We start from the raw sequence: 25,793 nt of genomic DNA, 5'->3' as shown, positions 1-25,793 counted from the left end.
TGGAACGGATTAATTTTATTTCCATTATTTCATATGGGGAAAATGGTTTCGAGTTTCGTGAATTTCGAATTTCGGCAGGCGCTCTGGAACGGATTAATCACGAAACTCAGGGGGTCCACTGTATTTTTGTAAGGTATTTATGGTTGTATTTTGAATTTTTATTCACACAAAAAATAGAAGATTTACTATTATGCAGACTACTGCATTATTGTAATAATTATATAAATAATGTCAGTGCATTCCTAAATGTGTATTAGACTGGCCAGTTGGACATAAGCAAAAATCGAATGTTTCTGTTACTTTGAGCTCAATTTCAAGCTACTTTCAGTCCTGAAACTAATCAAAATCATCTCTGTTTCTGTAATATATCTTCCATTCTGTTAAATAAGACCAAGAAACTGAGAAGACAATCATAAAAACAACACGAAAATATACCGCTAAGTTGCTATTTTAAACCAAAAACATGGTCAGTTTTTTCTCATTCATTGCATGCTGAAGGATTTTTATATGGTGAACACTTACCGCATAGGCCTATCTCTCGTATTTATGCCCAGCTTATCTGGGTGAGCTGAGTTCATGGCATTGTACTGTGGTACCAACACTGGCTTCAAAGCCATGATACAATGGGACCGACCCTGAAAGGGTTAAAAAAAAATTACACGTGACTTGATTAAATCTTCACTATACTCCCACACTCAGTGAGTAGGATCATTTGTGAGGTCCTATTTCAGCTTTATAAGTCTTCTGCTGTTCTGTTATTTTTACTATTCCTTCATAAAGTGAAAAATCTTGAAAGTACTGCAACAGGTTTACTGGCCCAAGCTAAGGAGGTCCTTCTCAGATCCAACCTCTTTCAAGCCATATATTTATCTCACCTGACTTTTCATGTCATTATGTTCCCTATATATGCACACACATCCTCTCTTCCCAGGTAGTTATGTTTGTGGTTTGATAAAGCCTACTGTGTGGGCACAACATCAATAAAGGATCGCATTACAGATTCTCCTCACTTTACAATATTTTGACTTTACGATGGTGCGATAATCAAGTCATTGTACAGGAGGACCCTGCTTATATGGCAGGTTAGGTTCTAGGCTACCACCGTACTGTAAAGCTCCTTAAAAAGTTTGAAAACAAGGACCCCAACACCACAAAGGTTTTTCATTAATAGAGAGGAATGTTTGTGGTGCATTATCTGCTTACAAGCAAATCTAGGTTTGTGTTAATACACTATGATGTTCGTACAATGACGAAATCTTCTAACGACACATTTATCAGAATGTATCCCCGTCGTTAACCCTTTCAGGGTTTTGGCCCTACTAGTACGGCTTATGCGCCAGTGTCCATGACGTACTAGTACGCATAAACTCTAGTGCCTTCAAATCTAGTGAGAGAAAGCTGGTAGGCCTACATATGAAAGAATGGGTCTATGTGGTCAGTGTGCGCAGTATAAAAAAAATCCTGTAAAAAAAACTTTGTGTTTTTGGATTAAAACAGCGATTTTGCACTATATTTTCGTATGGTATTTATTGTTGTATTCTAGTTTTCCTGGTCTCATTGTATAGAATGGAAGACATGTTACAGAAATTGAGATGATTTTGACTGGTTTTACAATGAAAAGTACCTTGAAATTGAGCTCAAAGTAGCAGAAATGTTCGATTTTTACCAAAGTTCAAAAGTAAACAAATCATGCTAAGCATCCAATACACGTCAACTGGTGAGTCTAATATTCTTTCACAAGTGCGCCGATATTATTTATACCATTTCTACACTAATGCAGTAGTCTGCATAACAGTAAATCTTATTTTTTTTTTTGTGAGAATAAAAATTCAAAGTGGAAAGCAAAAGAAATGTAAGAGGAGCCTGGGGACATGACTGATGAACAGAGGAAATATTATTTTAGTGCCAGGAATATCTGTCTTGTTTATTCTGGACCCTATTTGGAAATGAGCATCTTTTGAAATTTGTGTAAAATTGGCAAAATTGCTAAATTCTGACCACTGTATTGGATAGTTAAAATCGGTAAATTGGTGGTTTCTTGTACTTGTTCGATAGAAAAAATGGAGTTCTAGCAAAATAGTTATGATTTTTGTCGACTAGTACATTGGAATTGGTCGAAAATAGGGCTCAAAGTGAGCAAAATCACCGATGCGTAAACATCGTCAAGACCGCTAACTTCGCGAGAGCATAATTCCATAAGTTTTCCATCAAATTTCATACTTTTGGTGTCATGATCGGGAAAAGATTCTCTATCTCTTCATGAGAAAAAATAATATTTTTTTTTTGTTTTTTTTTTTTTTTTTTTTTTTTTTGAAATTTGGGGGACCCTGAGAACAAGTCTCTGAGAGGGCCTGTGGTTTAAGTGACACATAACTGTATTGACAAAGGAGTTATTTAAACTTGTGGAGTCCCTTGCATGTAGGCCTCCAAGAGCATAGTAAAGTCTGTGACTCGACAAAATTAGCAGTAACTAAAAAGTATACTGGATATGATTTTGGTTTCTCAAACAGAAGTTTAGAAAACAACTAGCAGATGAGTTTGAAGTAGAACAGAACATGGAAACTAGATTGGGTGTGAATTGAACATGTATGGGTCAGTAGGCATACTTTGGTTCTCCACTGTTCTTGTGTATACAAGCACTTATTTAGTTTAAGTGTAGCTGCTTTATAAAGTGTAATGCAACGTTCACTTTCTTCTAGGTCGCCAGTATGTCAAGATGCTCAAGTTAGAAAATGTTCAATTATATCACATTGATGGTTTAAAATCTGTGGAACATTTTGACCTAAACAAAGAGTTTGCAGAAGAGTCTCAAGACAAGGCAACATCAGAGGTCCAAGAAAACTAGAAGTACTGTACTGTGTAACTAGAGAGTTAAACATTTTTGTTGCTAGGAAGATTGCTTTGGTGTATGTATTATATCAAGCTTAATCATTTCTTGGAAAAAGTTGATTAATCTTACAAACAGAGTTAAATTTCTTTAACAGATGACCTAAAGTATATAAAAAATGGTTTATTATATTAAGATTTTAAAAACACTTGGCAGTGTCTGCCAGTTACAAAGGACTAACATTTTGTTTTATATGAAAAGGGGAATTTTCTTTTCACAAAGTAAGAAATTGCCAGAGAATACCACACTAACTGCTGCATTGTATGTGCCTGGGAATAAGGCAACTAATGTAGATGGATTTCTTTCACCCTATTTGGACTTTTCTCAACAGTTTGAAAGCCTGAGTGACCTAGAATTCAATATCAGACAACGTGGATTAAGTATAAATGTTAGACATATTGTGAGCAAATGGAAAGAGTGGAAGGAATTGGAACATCAACAACAACAACTTGAAGAGAAGAGGGAAATCATAGCTAAGAAAATAAAAACATTGAAAAATAAGTCAGGCAGTAAAGAGATGGTGAGTGAATTAAAACAGTGTGGGAAGAAGATTCGAGAACAGGTAAAAGACCTGTCTGCACACATATGGGATCTGGAAGAGACAGCAGTGATTGCAGCTCTACAGCTTCCAAATTATCTTCATCACACCACTGGCCTTGATAATAAACAAATTTTTAACTTGTCTGATAAGCCCTCTTTCACATATCAACCCAAGGACCATGTTCAGTTAGGAGAGAGTGCTGGAGAATTAGTGTTTTTGAATAATTCACCCACTGCTTATTATCTTAAAAATGGTTTGGCCATACTTGAACTTGCATGTAGTGAATATTTCTTATCAAGGTTTAAAGTTCTTGGGTATATGCATCAGTCAAATCCAGATTTTGTAAAAGCTATTGTTGTAGAGGGTTGTGGTGTTCAATATGTTGACAGACACAAGTTCAATAAAGTTGTTTCTCAGGAGGCAGACTTAGATAAAAATTCATTGCACCTTGTAGGAGGTGGATCTTTAGCAGCATTTTCTGCTTGTTTTGCAAAACAACTTTTAGAAAAACCAGAATATCTCCCACAAAAATTAATTACTGTTGGTCGTAATTATTCTCCATCCAATTCTAAGTTCCCAGGTCTACTTGGCTGCAGGCAGTCTACAGTTGTTGATGTTTTCATTGTTCATGAATGTAATCCAGTACAGGAAATGCAATTGTTAGATGAGATATTGCTTACATTGATACAGAGTTATATAGAACTTGGGCTTCATTTTAAAGTAATTCAGTATTCTGCCCAGCACCTAGACAGTCATGAGGCAGCTGCTGTTGGGGTTCATATATTTTCTGTAAGTACAGGAAAATACCACGAGGTTGGACGAATTTCTTTATGTAGTGATTATATCAGCAAAAGACTGTGGACTCTCTGTAAATCCAGTGGCAGGCCAGCAAGTTTTTTGTCCATGATACACGTTAGAACTTGTCATGTTGCTCGTCTGCTAGGCCTCTTAATGGAAAACCAGCAGCAGGAAGATGGTACTTATAATATTCCTGCATGTTTAAAGTCCATTATGAATATATTTTAGTCTTAATGTTAACAAAGTTGGATAGTGTATTTAACAAGTTTGAGCAACATTCAAATATTATATACAATATATATAACAATTTGATGTGTAATTTTTTGCTTGCATAAATGATAAGGGAAATTTTTATAACTGAGTTTCATGCAAGCAATAATGAGCATTTGTAAATATTATAGCAAATAATTTTTTTTTTATTTTTAACTTGTATAAACATTATTGATGTGAAGAAATGTAACAGTTTCATCTGTTTAGGTTAATACAAGTTTAGTCATATAAATAGTTAAAATATTGGTTGTATAATTATCCTCTGCTGATATTTAGTTAACCCTTTGACTGTTTCGGTCGTATATATACGTCTTATAAGCCACCGTGTTTGACATATATATACTCAAAAATTCTAGCGGCTTCAAATCAAGCAGGAAAAAGCTGATAGGCCCACATGTGAGAGAATGGGTCTGTGTGGTCAGTGTGCACCAGATAAAAAAATCCTGCAGCACGCACTGCATAATAAGAAAAAAATACTCTGACCGTGTTTTTGGATTAAAATGCTGAATTTGTGGTGTATTTTCATATAGTATTTATGGTTGTATTCTCGTTTTCTTGGTCTCATTTGATAGAATGGAAAACATATTATAGAAATAGAGGTGATTTTGATTGGTTTTACTAAGAAAAGAACCTTGAAATGGAGCTCAAAATAGAGGAAAGATTTGATTTTTGCCGATGTTCAAAAGTAAATAAATGATGTCATTTTCCAAGAAATGTCCAACTAGGCATTCTAATATTCAGTCATGAATGGGTTGACATTATTTATACAATTATTACAATATTGCGGTAGTCTGCGTAACAGTAAATCTTCTATTTTTTGTTTGAATAAAAATTCAAAATAGAAAGCAAGAGTAATATCAGAGGGACCTGGAGACATGACTGATGAACAAAGAAAATGTTATTTTAGAGCCAGGAATGTATGCATTGTTCATTCTGGACCATATTTTGAAATTGGCATATTTTTTAATTTGCGTGAAATTGGCCATATTGCAATTTTCTGACCACGTTATTGGGTAGTTGAAATCGGTAAATGGGCAGTTTCTTGTATTCACTCAACAGAACAAATGTAGTTATAAAGAAATAGTTATGAGTTTGGCCGACTGGAACAATGAAATTTGCCGAAAATGGGGCTCAAAGTGGGCAAAATCACCAATTCGTAAATATCGACGAGGTCGCTAACTTCGCGAGAGCGTAATTCCATAGGTTTTCCATGAAATTTCGTTCTTTTGGTTTCATTACCATTGGGAAAAGATTCTCTTATCATTTCATAAAAATTTTTTTTTTTCGGCACCAAGAGACACCTCAGGATTTGGTGTTGCGGTAGTCAAAGGGTTAAAATATGCAACATTAACTTTGCTCTTCATGGAGTGAGTGCATAATTTTATTGCCGTGTACTTTATCTGAATGTACAGTATTCATTAACCCTTTCAGGGTCCAGAGGCCAAATCTCAGAGTGACAGTCAGGGTCCAAGAATTTTCAAAAAAAATTTTGTTATTTTTTCTTATGAAATGGTAGAGTATCTTTTTCTTATAGTACTACCTACTATCATATTCCCAAGCTCCATTATTTGATCATCACTTTATTTGTATTAGTCCCTTTTATATTGTCTCCTTTATTTTAGCTTAAAAAAAAAAAGAATAAAAAAAAACTACCTTAACTCATTATTTTACATTTGTTAAATAGTTCAGGTGCTATTTTTTAGCTTAAGACTATTTACTTTGTTTTATACTTATTTCTAACTATAGATTCACTACAAATCTTATGATTACAAGCATTGATCCTGATACCAACCTCTTATATAATGACTTAAATGAACCAAACAGTTACTGTAATTACTACACTGCAGAACAATCAAAGGCACTTCTCAGTGCCAATAACAACATAACTATCTTTAACTACAATATCAGATCTTTAAGCAAGCATTACGATGACCTCATAGCATTACTAAATTCCTTACATGCCAATATGTCATTCATTACACTAACTGAAACCTGGCTAAAGCCTGATACTACAGATGTCTATGCCATTCCTGGTTACACAGCCATACACAACTGTAGGCCAGACCAACAAGGGGGTGGCACAGCCATATACTACTCAGACCAACTAGAATGTATCACTAATACTTGCACAAGGGATGAACATGGGGAATATATAATAGCTAAATTCAAATCCAAATACCTACAAAAACCTCTCACATTGATAAACATCTACAGAGTTCCACAGTCAAACATTAGCCAATTTAGTCAAAACCTAGGAAGTATGATAACTGATGCACGCATGAACAAAGATCACTTACTACTCTCAGGTGACTTCAATATAAATCTCCTGCAAGACCAGGATCCACACGTTACTGAATTCACAAACACAATGAGTAACTGTATGTTGCTACCAACAGTAACAAAACCTACAAGAGTTACAGAGACTAGTGTTTCCCTACTTGACCACATCTGGACCAACACCATATCCCCTTTAAAATCAGGCATAATTACAGATAATACCACAGACCACTACCCTACTTTCCTCATAACAACTCTTGGTAAACTACCCCAAGACACTACTAAAGTCACCTTCAGACTTCACAATGAGGCAGCCATTAATAACTTCACAACAGCAGTAGCAAACATTGACTGGCACACTGAGCTAGAAATCTATACAGATATTGACGAATGTATTAATAATTTTCTAAAAAAGACCCAATACCTCTATAATAAGCACTGCCCTAAAAAAACTAAACAGATGACAGCTAAGAGACTGAACAGTCCCTGGCTAACACCCAGCATTCTCAAATCCATCAATACAAAACACCAATATGAAAAACAGTACAGAATGGGTCACATAACCAGAGACCAAACAAAACGTTACTCGTCAATCCTAACCAGCCTGATAAGAAGGGCAAAAAAATTGTATTATGAGAACAGATTATCCAACTTACGAGGTGATATAAAAAAGACCTGGAAAACCCTATCAGAAATTCTGGGAACAAAAAAGATATCACGAAATAGCGAAATAAAATTAGCAAAATCAGATGAACCTCAACTCCCACCAACAGAAACAGCAAACAGACTCAATGATTTCTTCTCCACTATAGGACAAAACCTTGCCAATAAAATCCCAAGCTCAGATACCCCACCAAATGACTACCTCACCGGCAACTACCCGAACACACTGTTCCTAGCTCCGACTAACCCATACGAAGTCTCCCTTATTATCAACGCACTAAAAAACAAGGCAGGAGATTTAAATACCTTACCACCCTTTATATACAAAAAAGTGTCACAAGTGCTATCACCAATCATTGCAACACTCTTTAACAAATCCATTGAATCCTCCACCTTCCCTACAGTACTCAAAATAGCAAGGGTCACCCCGATCCACAAAGGAGGAGACCAAACAGAGTTGAATAACTATAGGCCAATATCCAACTTACACCCTCTCTCAAAAATCTTCGAAAAATTAATTCATAAACGAATCTACTCCTACCTTATCTCCCCTCAAGGAAGGTTCCTTGATGTTGGTGAGGGGCTCTTGATTTAGGGAATTGGATCTGTGCTCCAGTTCCCCGAATTAAGCCTGAATGCCTTCCACATATCCCCCCCCAGGCGCTGTATAATTCAGCTTCCCCCTTGATTATAATAATAATAATCCTACCTTATCTCCCAAAAATACTCAACTAATGATGCCTAATAAAAATACTGATGCTATTGTACACATGCTAGAACATATATACACTGCAATAGAGAAAAAAGAAGTCCCACTGGGGATCTTCATTGACTTACGTAAAGCTTTTGATACAGTTGACCATGACTTGCTCCACGTAAAATTGTCACACTATGGTATAAGAGGGCACTCCCTCAACTACCTCAAGTCATACCTCAGCAACAGAAGCCAATATGTGTACGCAAATGGGGCAAACTCTTCTGCACAACCAATTACAGTTGGTGTCCCACAGGGAAGTGTCCTTGGCCCTCTTCTCTTTCTCCTATACATAAATGACCTACCAAATGCTTCGCAATTACTCAAACCCACACTATTTGCAGATGACACTACACACGTCTTCTCCCACCCGAGCCCAGTCACGCTAGCCAATACTGTAAATACCGAATTACAGAAAATATCTACCTGGATGAGGACTAACAAACTTACACTAAACATTGACAAAACCTACTTCATTCAGTTTGGTAACAGAGCTACAGATGTCCCTCTTAACATAATGATAAACGGATCACCTATCACAAAGCTAACAGAGGGAAAATTCTTAGGAATCCACCTTGATAATAGACTCAAATTTCATACACATATACAACAAATTTCTAAAAAAATTTCCAAGACTGTAGGCATACTATCGAAGATACGGTACTATGCTCCACAGTCAGCCCTCCTGGCCCTATATCACTCACTTATTTACCCCTATCTCACCTATGGAATTTGTGCATGGGGCTCAACAACAATTAACCATCTCAGACCACTAATTACCCAACAAAAGGCTGCAGTTAGAATGATAACAAATTCTCACTACAGGCAGCACACTCCACCAATATTCAATACACTAAACCTACTCACCATACAAAACATCCATACTTATTACTGCACCTATTACATACATAGAACACTTAACTCTGATATTAACCCTCCCCTCAAACATCTCCTTGCCAACCTCAACAGAACACATGACCATAACACAAGGCACAGATCACTCTTTGATGTTCCTCGTGTCCATCTCACACTATGCAAAAACTCAATGCACATAAAAGGCCCTAAAATCTGGAATTCATTACCTGTAAATATAAAAGAAACACTACCTGTTTATAAATTCAAGTTTCTTCTCAAAGATCACTTACTCACCCAAAACCAAATAAATACTGAATAACTCAACCTTATAAATTGTATATCTTAAATGTTTCTCACAATTATATCACATAAATGTTAAACCTAAAACCCAATCTAACTTTACTATTTTTTTAAATAAACTACCTAACAGAATTCTCCATACGACTGAATGTACAATAATGCATGCAACCATATGACCTGTCTTTGTAATACTCACTTGTACTTTATAGTAATCTGTTTACATTAATGTTTTATCACTGATTTCATCATTGCTTAGTTAATCTTAAGTTAATTTTAAGCCAGCCCGTAATGCTATGCATAGTATAAGTGGCTTTGGCATGCTGCTCTTATCTGTATTTTTTTTTGTACCTCTGTATGTGTGCTCAAATTGTAATAAATAAATAAATAAATAAATAAATAAATAAATAAAGCAAAAAATATGAAGTTTCATGGAAAATTGACAAAATTACGCTCTCGCAAATTTTGATGCATCAGTGATATTTACACATTGGCAATTTTGCCGACTTTGACTTCCATTTTAGGCCAATTACATTATTCCAGTTGACCAAACCCTTAGTTATTCTGCTAGTATTACTTCTATTTTATCGATTGAACACAAGAAATCGCCCAGTCAACTGTTTAAACTACCCAATAAAGTGATCGAAAATTGGTAATTTGGCCAATTACACAAAGTTCAAAATATTCCAATTTCAAAATAGGATCCAGAATAAACAATGCAGGCATTTTCCAGACTGCACTCATAGAGGAAGCAGAGGTGATGGTGGAGACATAATCTTGCCAGCAAGTGCATTTAGCGTCGCTGATGACACGGCGAGCAATTGCACGCTTCTGCTTAAAATCAAGAAGTCTCTCCGTGGTTCTATTGTACCGGTACTTGCCCCATGCAGCGCGTTTCAAACGTACTGCATGAGCACAAGCAGGAGACCACCAAGGCACGCATTTCTGAGAATGCCTGTTGAAGTTTGGGATACAGAATGAGAAGCTGCGGTTAAAACGGAGGACGAGAAGAGGTGTAAAAGCTCATCAATGGAGGACGAAGAAGGAACCTCACTAAAAACAGTTAGTTGTGAGTAAAGGTTCCAATTTGCCTGATCAAATTGCCAGCGTGGGATACGAAGAGGTGGTGAATATGAAGGGAAAGTAAGAATGATTGGGAAATGATCACTGTCATGTAAATCCGGGAGAACAGACCAGGTGAAGTCTAATGCGGCGGAGGAAGAGCAGACTGAGAAATCGATGCAAGAGAGAGTGTGAGTCCCAGGATCAAAATGGGTGTGAATACCTGTATTTAAAACATTGAGGGGGTGGGTGGCAAGAAAAGCCTCTAACTGAATGCCACGGGAATCACAGTAAGACTCCCCCCAGAGGAAATGATGGGCATTAAAATCGCAAAGTAACAGAATCGGTGGTGGTAATGACGAAAAAAGAAAGGCAATATCCGGAATAGATAATGCCCGAGAAGGAGAGAGATATAAAGAACAGAGCGTATACCACCTATGCAAGTGGATACGGGCTGCTGTGTAATGCAGCAAAGTACAAACTAATAGCTGATGGTACGGAATATCAGTGTGTAGAAGAAGGGCATTTTCATTAAAGGTCCCATCAGGAAAAGGATCTGAAGAATACAATAAATTATAGCCTGAGATGGGAGAGATAACAGCAGAGTGTAATTTTGGTTCCTGTAAGCAAACGCCAACAGGGGAAAACTGGGAGAGTAACATCTGAAGCGCACCCCGATTACCCCTGAGGCCGCGTATATTCCACTGTAAATAGGCCATGATTGGCAGTGATAAAGATACTTGAAATCCGCAGGTAAGGGTTCCTATGGACTAGAGAGGTTAGAAAAGTCCTAACAAAACTGTTGCAAGCCATGTTGCCAACATGTACAATGACAATGTCTTGTCCCATTTTAGGGAAATTTTAAAGAGATGCCGGAAACAGAGCTCTCTGGACGGATATTTAGTACCAAAGGTGTGCAGTGACTCTCAAGCTGGTCCTGGTGGCATTAAAAAACAAAGAAGGGAAGTCACCCCAGAAAAGGACTTGGTAGCTGAAGTCTTTATGGAAGGGGATTCCTCTTCCAAAGAATAATTTCTCCATCATCTCCCCTCCTCCCGTCTTCCATACACTAAGAAGAGTCTTCAATAAAGGTAAGTGTGATGTTGTTATTGTTTTTTCCTGTCTCATTGTTTTCTGCATATGTAAATTTACATTTCATGTAAAAAAATCTTTTTTTTTTTAATACTTTTGGGTGTCTGGAATGGATAAATTGGATTTACATTATTTCTTATGGGGAAAATGGTTTCGCAAATTGTAAATTTCACCTTTAGTCAAACTCTCTGGAACGGATTATGAAAATGGAGGGTCCACTGTACTGTAATTACAGTACCTTATGTACAGTAGACCGTCGTTTAACCCTTTCAGGGTCGAGAGGCCCTCTCCTAAACTTGTTCTCAGGGTTGAAAATTTTTCGGAAAAAAAGAAAAAATTATTTTTTTCTTATGAAATGATAGTGAATCTTTTCCCAATCATGACACCAAAAGTATGAAATTTGATGGAAAACTTACGGAATTATGCTTTCATGAAGTTAGCGGTCTCGACGATGTTTACACATCAGTGATTTCTCCCATTTTAGCCCTATTTTCGGCCAATTTCAGTGTACTAGTCGACAAAAATCATAACTATTTTGCTAGAACTCCATTTTTTCTATCAAATGAGTACAAGAAACCACCCATTTACTGATTCTAACTATCCAATAAAGTAGTCAGAAATTGGCAATTTTGCCAATTTCACGCAAATTTCAAAAGATGCCAATTTCCAAATAGGGTCCAGAATAAACAAGACAGACATTCCTGGCACTAAAATAGCACTTTCTCTGTTCATTAGTCATGTCCCCAGGACCCTCTTACATTGCTTTTGCTGTCCACTTTGAATTTTTATTCTCACAAAAAATAGAAAATTTATTGTTATGCAGACTATTGCATTAGTATAGAAATGGTATGAATAATATCAGCGTACTTGTGAAAGAATATTAGACTCACCAGTTGATGTGTATTGGATGCATGGCATGATTTGTTTACTTTTGAACTTTGGCAAAAATCGAACATTTCTGTTACTTTGAGCTCAATTTCAAATTGCTTTTCATTGTGAAACCAATCAAAATCGTCTCAATTTCTGTAATATGTCCTCCATTCTATAAAATGAAACCAGGAAAACTAGAATACAACCATAAATAGCATACGAAAATACACTGCAAAGTCGCTCTTTAAAACCAAAAACACTGGCGGAGTTTTTTTTTCTCATTATGCACTGTGTGCTGCAGGATTTTTTTATACTGTGCACACTGGCCACATAAACCCATTCTTTCATATGTAGGCCTACCAGCTTTCTCTCGCTAGATTTGAAGGCACTAGAATTTACGCGTACTAGTACGTCAATAACCCTGGCGCGTAAGACGTACTAGTACATCAGAAACCCTGAAAGGGTTAACACGGTTTTGTTTGGCACGTTTTGGTTATAGTGCTGTTGAAGAATTGCAGCATATTTTTGTGCAACACTACATAAAATTAACTTAACACAGTTCAGTTTGTGAGAGGGTGAGGAGAGGCTTGTTTCGAAGTGAGATTTTACAACACTACAACAAGCCATGGTGCTAGGTAACATCCCACTGTAAATCCCAGACAGCTTAGGACAGGTATGACCAGGCAAATGTTGTTCCCATTTTTAAAAAAAGGAGACAGAAAAGAGGCACTAAACTATGGAGTTCCCCTTTTGTTATGAGATGTGGCCTAGAGGACTGTGCTTCATCAAAGTTTCCGTCACTCTGTAATCAAGCACTGTAATCATTCTCTTCTTCCTCCTCACCACTTTCATCATCTGACTCAAAGGATACTGAAGTTGGTGCATCAGGAACAGGTAGGCCTCCTCTATATGGAACTGAGCTAATAGCTGATGGAATGTTTGGATATTCAATGGACTCCTTTTTTTTCTTTGACAAGCCCTTTTGTACTGGATATACCATGCAGAAATAACAATTGTTGGTATGGTCTGTTGGCTCCTGCCATGTCATTGGCACAGCAAAAGACATTCCTTTCCTCTTCCTGTTCAACCATTGGCAAAAGTTGGTAGCACAATTGTTGCAGCATATGTGTGAAGCCTAGTAATTATCCTGCTCACCAATCTTGCATCCAAAATATAGGTGATATGCCTTTCTAACCATAGCAGTTATACGGCATTTCTGTGATGCAAAGGTCACCTCACCACAAATGTAGCAGAAGTTGTCTACCGTATTCACACAAGTACAGTGGAACCTCAAAAATCGAATGTATCATATATCGAACGTTTCGAAAATAAGACCATTTTTTCGGACAAACTGTGTCCCTATTATCGAACGCGCCCCTATTTTCGGACCACTGCGTACGGGACCTGTCCGCTGGCCCACTCTGTCTGCGTCCCCACGCAGGCGCGTGAACAGTCTAGCTTTGTTTATGCTTGAGTGAACACTAACCTGCGATCTCATTCACACATTTTACGATTATTTAATTGTGTTTAGTGCTTGTGGGGCTGTGAAATAAGCTGCCATGGGCCCAAGGAAACTTGCTAGTGGTACCCCTGTGGTAAAGAAAGTGAGAAACATCATAGATGTGAAGAAGGAAATAATACAGAAGTATGAGATTGGAGTGAGACTTGTTGAGCTTGCCAGGATGTACAGAGGACTGTGGACAGTTATTTTGTGAGACAGAAACAGATGACTGTGGACAGTTATTTTGTGAGACAGAAACAGACGACTGTGGACAGTTATTTTGTGAGACAGAAACAGACGACTGTGGAGTTATTTTGTGAGACAAACAGACGATTGTGGACAGTTATTTTGTGAGACAGAAACAGACAACTGTGGACAGTTATTTTGTGAGACAGAAACAGACGACTGTGGAGTTATTTTGTGAGACAAACAGATGATTGTGGACAGTTATTTTGTGAGACAGAAACAGATGACTGTGGATAGTTATTTTGTGAGACAGAAACAGACGACTGTGGAGTTATTTTGTGAGACAAACAGATGATTGTGGACAGTTATTTTGTGAGACAGAAACAGATGACTGTGGATAGTTATTTTGTGAGACAGAAACAGAGGACTGTAGGCAGTTATTTTGTGAGACTGGGGTCCAATGACTCTCAAGCTGGTCCTAGTGGCATTAAAATACAGAGAAGGGAAGCAACCCCAGAGAGGGCTTTGATACCAGAAGTCCTCATGGAGGGGGATTCTCCTTCCAAACAATAACCCCAACTCCCTCTCTCCTCCTCCCTATCTTCCAGATGCCATCACTAATCTTCAATGAAGGTAAGTAAAAATGTTATTTTATATTACTATACATAAAGACTACATGTATAGCATTTGTTGTGTGTATGTAAAACTGTAATTAATCTCTATAAAATGTATTTTTTTTTGTGAATATTTTTGGGTTTCTGGAACGGATTGATTGTATTTCCATTACTTCTTATGGGAAATATTGCTTTGAATTTCAGACTTTTCGAATTTAGAACTAGCTCCTGGAATGGATTAAGTTCGAAATTTGAGGTTCCACTGTACAAGGCATCTGAAAGAAGAAAACAACAAACAATTAGAAGATAAACAGAAAATTTATTCATTAATTTATCATTATAATACAGAGCATGAGAGCTAAACAGAAGTATTTATATAATTCAGTAGGAAAATAAAATTAATATGCCTCACATGCATATCAATAGCTTGCTCAGTGAATATTTATTATAAGTTTAAAAAGTGTTTGGCTAAGAAAATCACCTATCTTTCACCTCAAAATATAAACTTGCACAGCACAACCACCTTCTATGACTGCTGGAACCATAATGAAGGTTAGTGAGACTGAGTGTATTAAGAAACACACTGCCATAAGCCTGTTGAAACCTGTTGTGACATGTAGGTGTATATTGAAAAGTAGAACTAACAAACAATTTTAACCATGACCTAAAATTACTGTATAGTTGGAAATTGCTACTCTGGTCTCAGAAGCATTTTGCTTGTTAACCAGTGTTACCTAAAAAATTTGACATCTTTGAAGTTAATCAATGCCTCTTTTCAACATCAAGCAGAAAGCTTCCAAAATTGTCATCTTGAAGAAGTTTCCTTTTATCTGGCCTGACAAATATACTTTCTTTGAGTTTGTAATCCAACTACCTCATAATAATAATAGAGTGAAATATAGAATACAGTGGACCCCCGACATTCGATATTAATCCGTTCCTGAGAGCCATCGAATGTCGAAAATATCGAAAGTCGAATTAATTTTCCCCATAAGAAATAATGGAAATCAAATTAATCCCTGAAAGACACCCAAAAGTATGAAAAAAAAATTTTTACCACATGAAATATTAAGTTTAATGCAATAGAATAATTACAATAACAACAATAACAATAGATTAATAACAATAGAATAATTGACACTTACCTTTAACCCCTTCAGGGTCCAAGGCCAAAATCTGAAGTGGTGCTCCAGTGTCCAAGAAATTTTGAAAAAAAAAAAAAAATTATTTTTTCTTACAGAATTAAAGAGCATATTTTTGTGAAGGTAATAAGACAAAAAAAAAAAATTCTGATCAGTACTTACTGAGATACAGTGCCAAGAAGTTTGTCAAAAATGATGTGGTGGCGGCAACCAACGAATTCCACATACGCGCATTACATTATTTTGCAGTTTTTACATTTTTTTCTTTTCTTTTCCAATTTTTTTCTATTCCTACTAACATTTGGGGCCTGAGAGACCAATACTGTATATAATGTATATATATAAACTCACTGTATTGAACACAATAACTGTACTAAAGTTATTATCATATTATTGTTTACCACTGTTGTTTATTACAATAAACATGCACAAATCTTGTATAATACTAATGTTCTATCATATATTTACATATTTACAATCACTGGACATGGTTTTAGAACTGCTGCATCTTGTGGAACTCCTTGAAACAAGGCACCATGCACAGAGGCACCTTACATTCCTCACACATAAACCGAGTGTCTTTGCGTCTTTGTTGCCATCGTTTTGTTTGTGCACAGACGATGCATCTCTTCTGAGCAAATTTCTTCTGAGTTGAAGGAAGTTGTATTATGAAATGATCACCTTCCCTCCTCAAACGCTTGGGTATATCCTGAGGAATTCAAGGACCTTGTTGTATAGCAGGTGTTGTTACCTGGTACTTCATTATGAGTTGTCTGACAACAGACAGACAAAATTCACCATACGGTGGTTTGTTGCCAGTCTTTATTTCGTACATATTATATGCATTGAGCATTGAAATGTCCATGAGATGGAAGAAAAGTTTCATGTACCACTTGTAACTCTTACGAACACAGTCAACAAAACCAATCTGCATGTCACATTTGTCAACCAAGCGCATGTTTTGTGTATAATCAATCACTGTCACTGGTTTTCGAATACATTCATTAGTCACTCGATCAACTTTGCCACTGTCTTGCATTTCATTACGGTGAATGGTTGTCAACAATGTGACATCTTGTTTGTCATACCACCGTAATGCCATAATGTCATTGGCAGTAAACACCTGCACGTCATCACCACGAGCACCTGCATTGAGCCTGGGCATATGTTTACGATTGGAACGCACTGTGCCACACACATCTGTCATGTTCACTCGCATGAAATCACTGAGTAATGGGCTTGTGTACCAGTTATTGGTATATAATGTATGCCCCTAACCAAGATAAGGTGCCATCATGTTTCTCACTACGTCACCTGAGATACCCAATAACAACTTGGTATCTTTCAATGTTTTACTACCCGTGTATACAACAATATCCAACACCAGGCCACTGTCACAATTATAGAGTACAAACAGTTTTATACCAAAGCATTTCCTCTTGCTCGGTATATACTGCTTGAATGACAGTCTACCTTTGAACAAAATCAAAGACTCGTCAATTACAAGATTCTTGAATGGATAAAATTACGTATATGCTGAACTTTTGTTTGAGATACATGAAAACATTTCTAATCTTGTATAACCTGTCACTTCTGTCAGGCCTGGTTTTGTCAGAGAAGTGCAACATACGTAAGAGTAAGATAAACCTGTTCACTGGTATGATTTCACTGAAGACCGGGGTAGAAATTAGCCGATCTGTGGACCAGTATGCTTTTATATTATGCTTATACACATGAGGCATAAGCATTATTGTTGCAAAAAGCAAATACATTTCTGCAACAGTCGTCTCTTTCCACCTGTGTAGTCTTGACTGTGGTGATAAGATCGTATTTGCCAGGGTGTACTTAAAATACTTATTACTTTCCCTGACAATAGTTTCCATCAATGGCTGGTCAAAGAATAATTCAAAGAATTCCAGTTCATTGGCCGTGGTTCCAAGGGGACAAGTAGGTAGAATTCCACTTTGAGAGTCATCAAAGTGGTGAGGCTTGGGAACAAAATTGGGATTTTGCTGCCAATCCCACATATGGTTTGCTGGTGGATACTGGACATCATAGGCTGGTTGTGCGGGTGGTTGTGGTTGTGGTGGGCTGGTGGCTGACGCTCCGCTTTGTCCTTGAACTGACGAGTCAGCAGCGTGGGTCCCAGCGTGGGCTGGTGAGTCACGCATGGCGGTGCCACTACCATCACCACTAACACCATCCACTGATGCCTGTGGTCTATCCATGCCAAGTGTAGCCACATCATCCTCACTATCACTACCTAAAACTGGTGTAGGGCCACGGGATGTACTCTGGGATGTACTCCGGGATGTACTGCGTCCCCTGGGCACAGCATAGGGTACACTACCCGAGCGCATGCGGCGGCGAACGTACCGATGCTTCACTGGTGAATATGATTCCTCACTATCACTACTCGAATGATCGTCGAGCGCAAGAAAATCACAGTCCACGTCACTATCATCATCATTAATGAAGTCAGAGGCCTGGGCACGTGAAAATATTAGTTTTCTCTTGCGTTGAGGAACAACCGACCGTGAGTCACGAGTGCCCATACCAGAGGTAGAAGGTTGAGGATCGTCAGGGTTTTCTGCACTATTATCGATATCCTGGTCATTCTTTTCGGTCACTAACTGATCAAAGCCGTAGAATTCGTCTTCATTTCCACTTCCATCACTGTCAGAACTATCAGATTCAAATTCAAATTCAAAGTTTATTCTCTATAAAGATTACAGTGTTGAATTTACAGAATTTGGTTGTTGTGTGGCTTACATGTAGTTAAATAATGATTACAGAGTGTACCACTAGAACGCCTATCATGGCTAGGCATTTCGGGCAGACTTAGTTTAATTCTTTATTTTAAAATATTACAAATTATGAGGTAAGTTGGTATTATGGCTAAGTGACTAAATACTAGTTTGTGAGTTTAGCAATGTGAATGCTTTTGTTTTGGCACAGTACATAGTTTCAGTATTGGAGTATCATAGGATTCATTATTTTAAGATTGAGATTAATATTTCTGTTTATGGTCAAATGGGTGAGTGAGTGTAAGTGTGAACCACCAGGTGGTATTCGTGTAGTTAGTTGATGGGGTTTATCAGGGAGATAAGATGTTTTCTAATGGTAGTTTTGAAGGTGATGAATGTGTCTGCAGTTCTAGAGTTCTCAGGTAGGGTGTTCCAGATGTTAGGGCCTTTGACATACATTGAATTTTTGTAAAGGTTTAGTCGGACATGGGGAATGTTGTAGAGATGTTTGTGTCTGGTGTTATGCCTGTGGGTTCTGTCACAACTATCAAGAAAGTGTTTTAGGTCAAGGTTGATATTGGAGTTTAAGGTCCTGTAGATGTAGATTGCACAGTAGTAAGTGTGGATGTACTGAACAGGGAGTAAGTTTAGATATATGAAGAGTGGGGGGGTGTGTTGCCAGGGATGGGATTTAGTGATTCTTACTGCAGCTTTTTGTTGGGTTATTATTGGCTTTAGGTGTGTTGCTGCAGTTGATCCCCAAGCACAAATAGCATAGGTGAGGTATGGATAAATAAGTGAGTGGTATAGTGTGAGAAGGGCATTTTGCGGCACGTAGTATCGTATCTTGGAGAGGATCCCAACTGTTTTGGATACTTTTTTGGTTATGTGTTGGATATGGGTGCTGAAATTCAGGTTGTTGTCAAGGTATAGGCCTAGGAATTTGCCCTCATTATGTCTGGTAATTAGAGTGTTGTCGATCTTAATGTTAATTTGTGCATCTCCTGCTCTGCTACCAAACATAATATAGTAGGTTTTGTCAGTGTTAAGCGTAAGTTTATTGGCTGTCATCCAAGTCGATATTTTGATCAGCTCCTCGTTAACAATGGTGTTGAGGGTGGCAAGATTAGGGTGAGAGATGACATAAGTCGTGTCGTCAGCAAAGAGAATGGGTTTCAGGTGTTGGGATACGTTTGGAAGATCATTGATGTATATGAGGAAGAGCAGGGGACCAAGGACACTTCCCTGCGGAACTCCAGTATCAAGTGGCCGTGTTGTTGATGCTGTGTCTTTAATGGTAACATACTGATACCTATTAGTAAGGTAAGATTTGAAATAAGCAAGTGCATGGCCTCTTATACCGTAATGGTCAAGTTTGTGGAGTAGGATGTCGTGGTCTACTGTGTCAAAAGCTTTTCTTAGGTCAATAAAAATTCCTAGTGGATATTCCTTATTTTCCAATGCTGTGTAAAGCAGATCTAGCATTTTTATGATTGCATCATTAGTGCTTTTATTTTTCCTAAATCCAAATTGGCAGGGGTTGAGTATGTTTTGTGCTGTTATCAATGAATATAGTCTCCTGTGCACGAGTTTCTCAAAGATTTTGGATAGCAATGGTAAGTTTGATATTGGCCTATAGTTGTTTAAGTCTGTAGGGTCACCACCTTTATGTATTGGTGTAACCCTTGCCATCTTGAGTAGTTTCGGGAAGGTGCTAGTTTCTAGTGACTTGTTAAAAAGTAATGAAATAGCATGCGAAAGGATATGGGCCGCTCGCTTGTACAGTAATGGTGGGACATTAGACAGATTCCCTGAGTTGTTTTTAAGTGACTTTATAATCTCGGTGACTTCCGAGGGCTCAGTTGGTGCAAGATAGAAGGAATTTGGTAAATTCCCATCTAGGTAGTCCCTGGCATGGGCATTAGTATGTGGGATTTTATTGGCGAGATTAGGTCCTATGGTTGAGAAGAAGTCGTTTATCTTGTTAGCTGTGTCAGTGGGATGTAGTGGTGTTTCATTAGGTTTAGTTAGGACAATATTCTTGTTTTTTTTCAATTTGTGGGTCCCTAGAATCTGAGAGAGTGTTTTCCAGGTCTTTTTTATATCTCCTCTAGTGTCTGTGAATCTACTGGAGTAGTATAGTTGTTTGGCTTTCTTTATTACTTTGGTGAGAACTGATGAATAGTGTTTAAGAATATCTTTGTGTATTAAGCCCTGTCTATATTGCTTTTCATATTGGTGTTTCTTGTCAATGGATTTCAGAATGGTGCTGGTTAGCCATGGGCAACCAAGCCGTTTGTTTGTGATCTGTTTCGTTTTTATAGGACAATGTTTGTTGTATAGTCTAAGTAATTTGTTAAGAAAAATGTCTGTCCAGTCATCAATACCTTTGGCCTTGGAGAATTCTGTAGGCCAGTCAACAATCTCTAGGTCTGTTGAACTGCTCGGTGTTATGCCAAATATTATTCATTCTGTAGTATTTAACATGTTTTATGTTATTTATATTGTTTCTTACGTCATATTAGATAAATTGTGATAGGCAAATAAGCTGTACTGTTGATATTAGCTTAATAATAAAGCATATTCTCCTACTTCATGAGACTGAGCTCATGGCAACCAACAGTGGCTTCAAAGCCACCTTATCTTTAATGGATAATGTACTGTGTAGGTGCTTTACATAATGAAAAGCATTTCTTTTATTCATTAGAACCGTGGCTAGTGCAGGTTATAACAATAAGTGGAGAAAAAGAAATTGGAATGATTTATGCAGCAAGTAGCGCCATCAAACAGTACCAGCAGGTTGGTGTGGCGACCCTGGAAATTTGAAATTATGCTAGCCAAAATTAGTGCCGAATAACTGAAGGAACCGAATAACTGATTGCCGGATTTGTGATGGCGAACCTGTATTCCTTTCATGTGCCTTTCATCCAGAGCGTCATTTCTTCTGAAAATGGTGTTACATGAGAATGGGAGTACTGCCCATTATTAATTCTACTGTACCAATATGGAGACAACTTGTACACAATGTAAAGTGTTTGTATTATGGTATAATACAGAAATGTATTAACCAAGCGTTCGTCTGTTTGCGTGACTCCGCATCTCACTACCCCTACCCCACCGCTGGTGGGGTGAGCTGGGGGTGGCTACCATACCAACCATACCTGATCTCTTACAATAAATACTACTCACCTCACCGTACATTAAGACTACAAATATTTTAAGTAATGAGTGAACTGTATATGCATTTTATCGCTCTGGGATGCTTTAGCCCTTAAACTGTCCAAACGTAGATCCACGTTCTCTCGCATAGCGCTCTGAATGTAGATCTACATTTTTTACATGCTTTATAATGGAGAAAATCAAGGTCGGAGTGCAACATGCATAAACGTAGACCTATGTTTGAACACTTCAAGGGTTAAATGTCGTAGTATATTACTTGTGGTTGGGGTGGGGGTGGCCTGGCCTGGCTACCATATCTACCACACCTGATTTCTTAAAATAAATACTACTCTTCTCACCCAACATTAAGACTACAAATATTTTAAGGTAAATAATGAGTGTACTATGTGTATTTTACATTTTTATTGTTTTTTAATGCCTAGTTCTATTGCTAACCTAATATATGTTAGTGTAAAATTATTAACTAGCATTTATAAGTGGAAAAAATTGTGTTCCACTTTATGGCAATTTCTGCTTTACGGTAGTAGCCTGGAACCTAACCTCCCATACAAGTGGGGCCCTACTGTACGTATTTGTATTCTACCATTCTTCACCTGTCTAGACTTACGTAGTCTATAAGTATTAGGTTAAGTCTGCTTGAAATGCCTTGGCATGATAGTGGCTTTCTTTGCTCCAATCATATTATGATATGTAAACACACATTGTAACCTTACCTGGAGAAGGTTTCAGGGTCAGTGCCCCTGCGGCCTGGTCTGAGACCAGGCCTCACGGTGGATCAGGGTCTGATCATCCAGGCTGTTACTGCTGGCCGCATGCAAGCTGACATACGAACCACAGCCCGGTTGGTCAGGTACTGACTTTAGGTGCCTGTCCAGTGCCTCCTTGAAGACAGCCAGGGGTCTATTGGTAATCCCCCTTATGTATGCTGGGAGCCAATTGAACAGTCTTGGTGCCTGGACACTTACTGTGTTGTCTCTCAGTGTACTCGTGGTTCTGCTTTTCATCGGGGGAATGTTGCATCTCCTGCCGAGTCTTTTGCTTTCATAGGGAGTGATTTTCATGTGAAGGTTTGGTGCCAATCCCTCCAGGATCTTCCAAGTGTATATTATCATGTATCCCTCTCGAGGGAATACAGATCAAGGACCTTCAACCATTCCCATTAGTTTAGGTGCCTTATCATACTTTAGTTTAGGTGCCTTATTATACTTATGTTTTCCATGAAAGTTCTTTGTACACTCTCCAGGTCTGCAATGTTGCCAGCCTTGAAGAGGGTCATTAGTGTACAGCAGTATTCCAGCCTAGAGAGCACAAGTGATTTGAAGAGAATCATCATCATCTCAAGAGATAGTTCCTGACTATGGAGCTGAACTTCTCCAGGCTGAGGGACTGGCAACCTCAAATTCTACGACTTCAAGGGTGATGGACTGATTACATCGTCTTCACATCTCTACTGTTCCAGCCTACTGTGTAGGCGAAGTGTTTCGGAATAAAGTTGCCTAACTGTTGCCTATGTGTCTTACCTACCAATCTCCCCCATCTTTATTTCTCCCTCTCTTCCTACTCCCTCTCCTCTCTTACCCTTGCTCCCTCCCCTGCTCTTAACCCCTAAAATGTCCAAACATATACAGTGGACCCTCCTCAGCTAACAGCGGCATTAAGTAATAGCAAATTCGTTTAACGGCGCTCTTTGGCATAAAAAAAAATGGCTCTACCAACATTGAAAAACTCATCTAATGACATTTGTCCCGAACTTGTCCATGGGGCTGGAGCGCAGCCTGAGCTGGCCCAGCCACTCCAAGACTCCACGTACAGCCAGTGTTTACAAGCTGTTTCGGTCGATTTCAAGTGTATCTGCGATATATTTTGTATTATTCCCGTGTCTTCAGTACTTGTAACTGCTAAATAAGCCACCATGGGCCCAAAGAAAGTTTCTAGTGCCAGCCTTGTGATAAAGAAGGAAAGAAATACAATAAAATTCAAGAAAAAACTCGTAGCAAAGTACCAAAGTGGAGGAGGAAGAGAGAGGGGAGAATGTGCCTTCTGCAGTGATTCAGTGATTCTACGATATGTACGATACTACAGCAGCAGGTATGGGTAAAGGCTATAGTGCCAGCCAGCGATAAAGTGTAGAATTAACAGTGTATCAAGTAAGTTAAACGAGTAAGCGATAGAAAAACGACACGAAAGTAACTCTCCAATGTTGTTGGATGTGTGTACATCCGCTGAACATACACTGGCCTGCTATCTTCCACTACCCTAAACCTCTGCCAGCATCTCCTCCATCAAACTAATTAATTAACATCTCCAAGGTAAGTGTAAATATAAAAGTGTAAACATAAAAGTAAATATATTAAGCGTAAATATAAAATCCCGGCTGCCTTACCCCCTTTCATTTTACCTACTGCCTCACGAACTTCCCCCACACTCACAACTGGCTCTTCCTCACTCCTACAAGATGTTATTCCTCCTTGCCCTATACACGAAATCACAGCTTCCCTATCTTCATCAACATTTAACAATTCCTCAAAATATTCCCTCCATCTTCCCAATACCTCTAACTCTCCATTTAATAACTCTCCTCTCCTATTTTTAACTGACAAATATATTTGTTCTCTAGGCTTCCTTAACTTGTTAATCTCACTCCAAAACTTTTTCTTATTTTCAACAAAATTTGTTGATAACATCTCATCCACTCTCTCATTTGCTCTCTTTTTACATTGCTTCACCACTCTCTTAACCTCTCTCTTTTTACACTCTTCCCTCCTTGCATCACTTCTACTTTGTAAAAACTTCTCATATGCTAACTTTTTCTCCCTTATTACTCTCTTTACATCATCATTCCACCAATCGCTCCTCTTCCCTCCCGCACCCACCTCCCTGTAACCACAAACTTCTGCTGAACACACTAACACTACATTTTTAAACCTACCCCATACCTCTTCGACCCCATTGCCTATGCTCTCATTAGCCCATCTATCCTCCAATAGCTGTTTATATCTTACCCTAACTGCCTCCTCTTTTAGTTTATAAACCTTCACCTCTCCCCTGATGCTTCTATTCTCCTTGTATCCCATCTACCTTTTACTCTCAGTGTAGCTACAACTAGAAAGTGATCTGATATATCTGTGGCCCCTCTATAAACATGTACATCCTGAAGTCTACTCAACAGTCTTTTATCTACCAATACATAATCCAACAAACTACTGTCATTTCGCCCTACATCATATCTTGTATACTTATTTATCCTCTTTTTCTTAAAATATGTATTACCTATAACTAAACCCCTTTCTATACAAAGTTCAATCAAAGGGCTCCCATTATCATTTACACCTGGCACCCCAAACTTACCTTCCACACCCTCTCTAAAAGTTTCTCCTACTTTAGCATTCAGGTCCCCTACCACAATTACTCTCTCACTTGGTTCAAAGGCTCCTATACATTCACTTAACATCTCCCAAAATCTCTGTCTCTCCTCTACATTCCTCTCTTCTCCAGGTGCATACACGCTTATTATGACCCACTTTTCGCATCCAACCTTTACTTTAATCCACATAATTCTTGAATTTATACATTCATATTCTCTTTTCTCCTTCCATAACTGATCCTTCAATATTAAGGCAGCCGGAATTGATGGGATAAAGATAGAAGTGTTAAAAGCAGGTGGGGATATAGTTTTGGAGTGGTTGGTGCAATTGTTTAATAAATGTATGGAAGAGGGTAAGGTACCTAGGGATTGGCAGAGAGCATGCATAGTTCCTTTGTATAAAGGCAAAGGGGACAAAAGAAAGTGCAAAATTTATAGGGGGATAAGTCTGTTGAGTATACCTGGTAAAGTGTATGGTAGAGTTATTATTGAAAGAATTAAGAATAAGACGGAGAATAGGATAGCAGATGAACAAGGAGGCTTTAGGAAAGGTAGGGGGTGTGTGGACCAGGTGTTTACAGTGAAACATGTAAGTGAACAGTATTTAGATAAGGCTAAAGAGGTCTTTGTGGCATTTATGGATTTGGAAAAGGTGTATGACAGGGTGGATAGGGAGGCAATGTGGCAGATGTT

The 25,793-nt window shown here is 38.1% G+C and overlaps 2 protein-coding genes across 4 annotated transcripts in view; both read left to right on the top strand.

The window, feature by feature from the left end:
- Window positions 1-2,851, top strand: part of LOC128684156 (uncharacterized) — an 80,363-nt gene extending 77,512 nt beyond the window's left edge. For all 3 annotated transcript variants that reach the window (XM_053770274.2, XM_053770275.2, XM_053770276.2), the window contains exon 4: window positions 2,700-2,851. In XM_053770274.2, the coding sequence (XP_053626249.2) occupies window positions 2,700-2,845 (146 nt within the window). In that variant the 3' untranslated portion in view covers window positions 2,846-2,851. The remainder of the gene's footprint in view (window positions 1-2,699) is intronic.
- Window positions 2,852-3,005: 154 nt separating this feature from the next.
- Slimp (Seryl-tRNA synthetase-like insect mitochondrial protein) lies at window positions 3,006-4,454 on the top strand. Its single transcript, XM_053770273.1, has one exon. The coding sequence runs from the start codon at window positions 3,006-3,008 to the stop codon at window positions 4,452-4,454; it is 1,449 nt and encodes a 482-aa protein (XP_053626248.1).
- Window positions 4,455-25,793: the final 21,339 nt, after the last annotated feature.

The sequence above is a fragment of the Cherax quadricarinatus genome, chromosome 4 (assembly GCF_038502225.1).
Source record: "Cherax quadricarinatus isolate ZL_2023a chromosome 4, ASM3850222v1, whole genome shotgun sequence".
Taxonomy (NCBI): domain Eukaryota; kingdom Metazoa; phylum Arthropoda; class Malacostraca; order Decapoda; family Parastacidae; genus Cherax; species Cherax quadricarinatus.
Note: the sequence above shows the minus strand (reverse complement) of the source record. Positions and strands in the feature narration are given on the sequence as shown.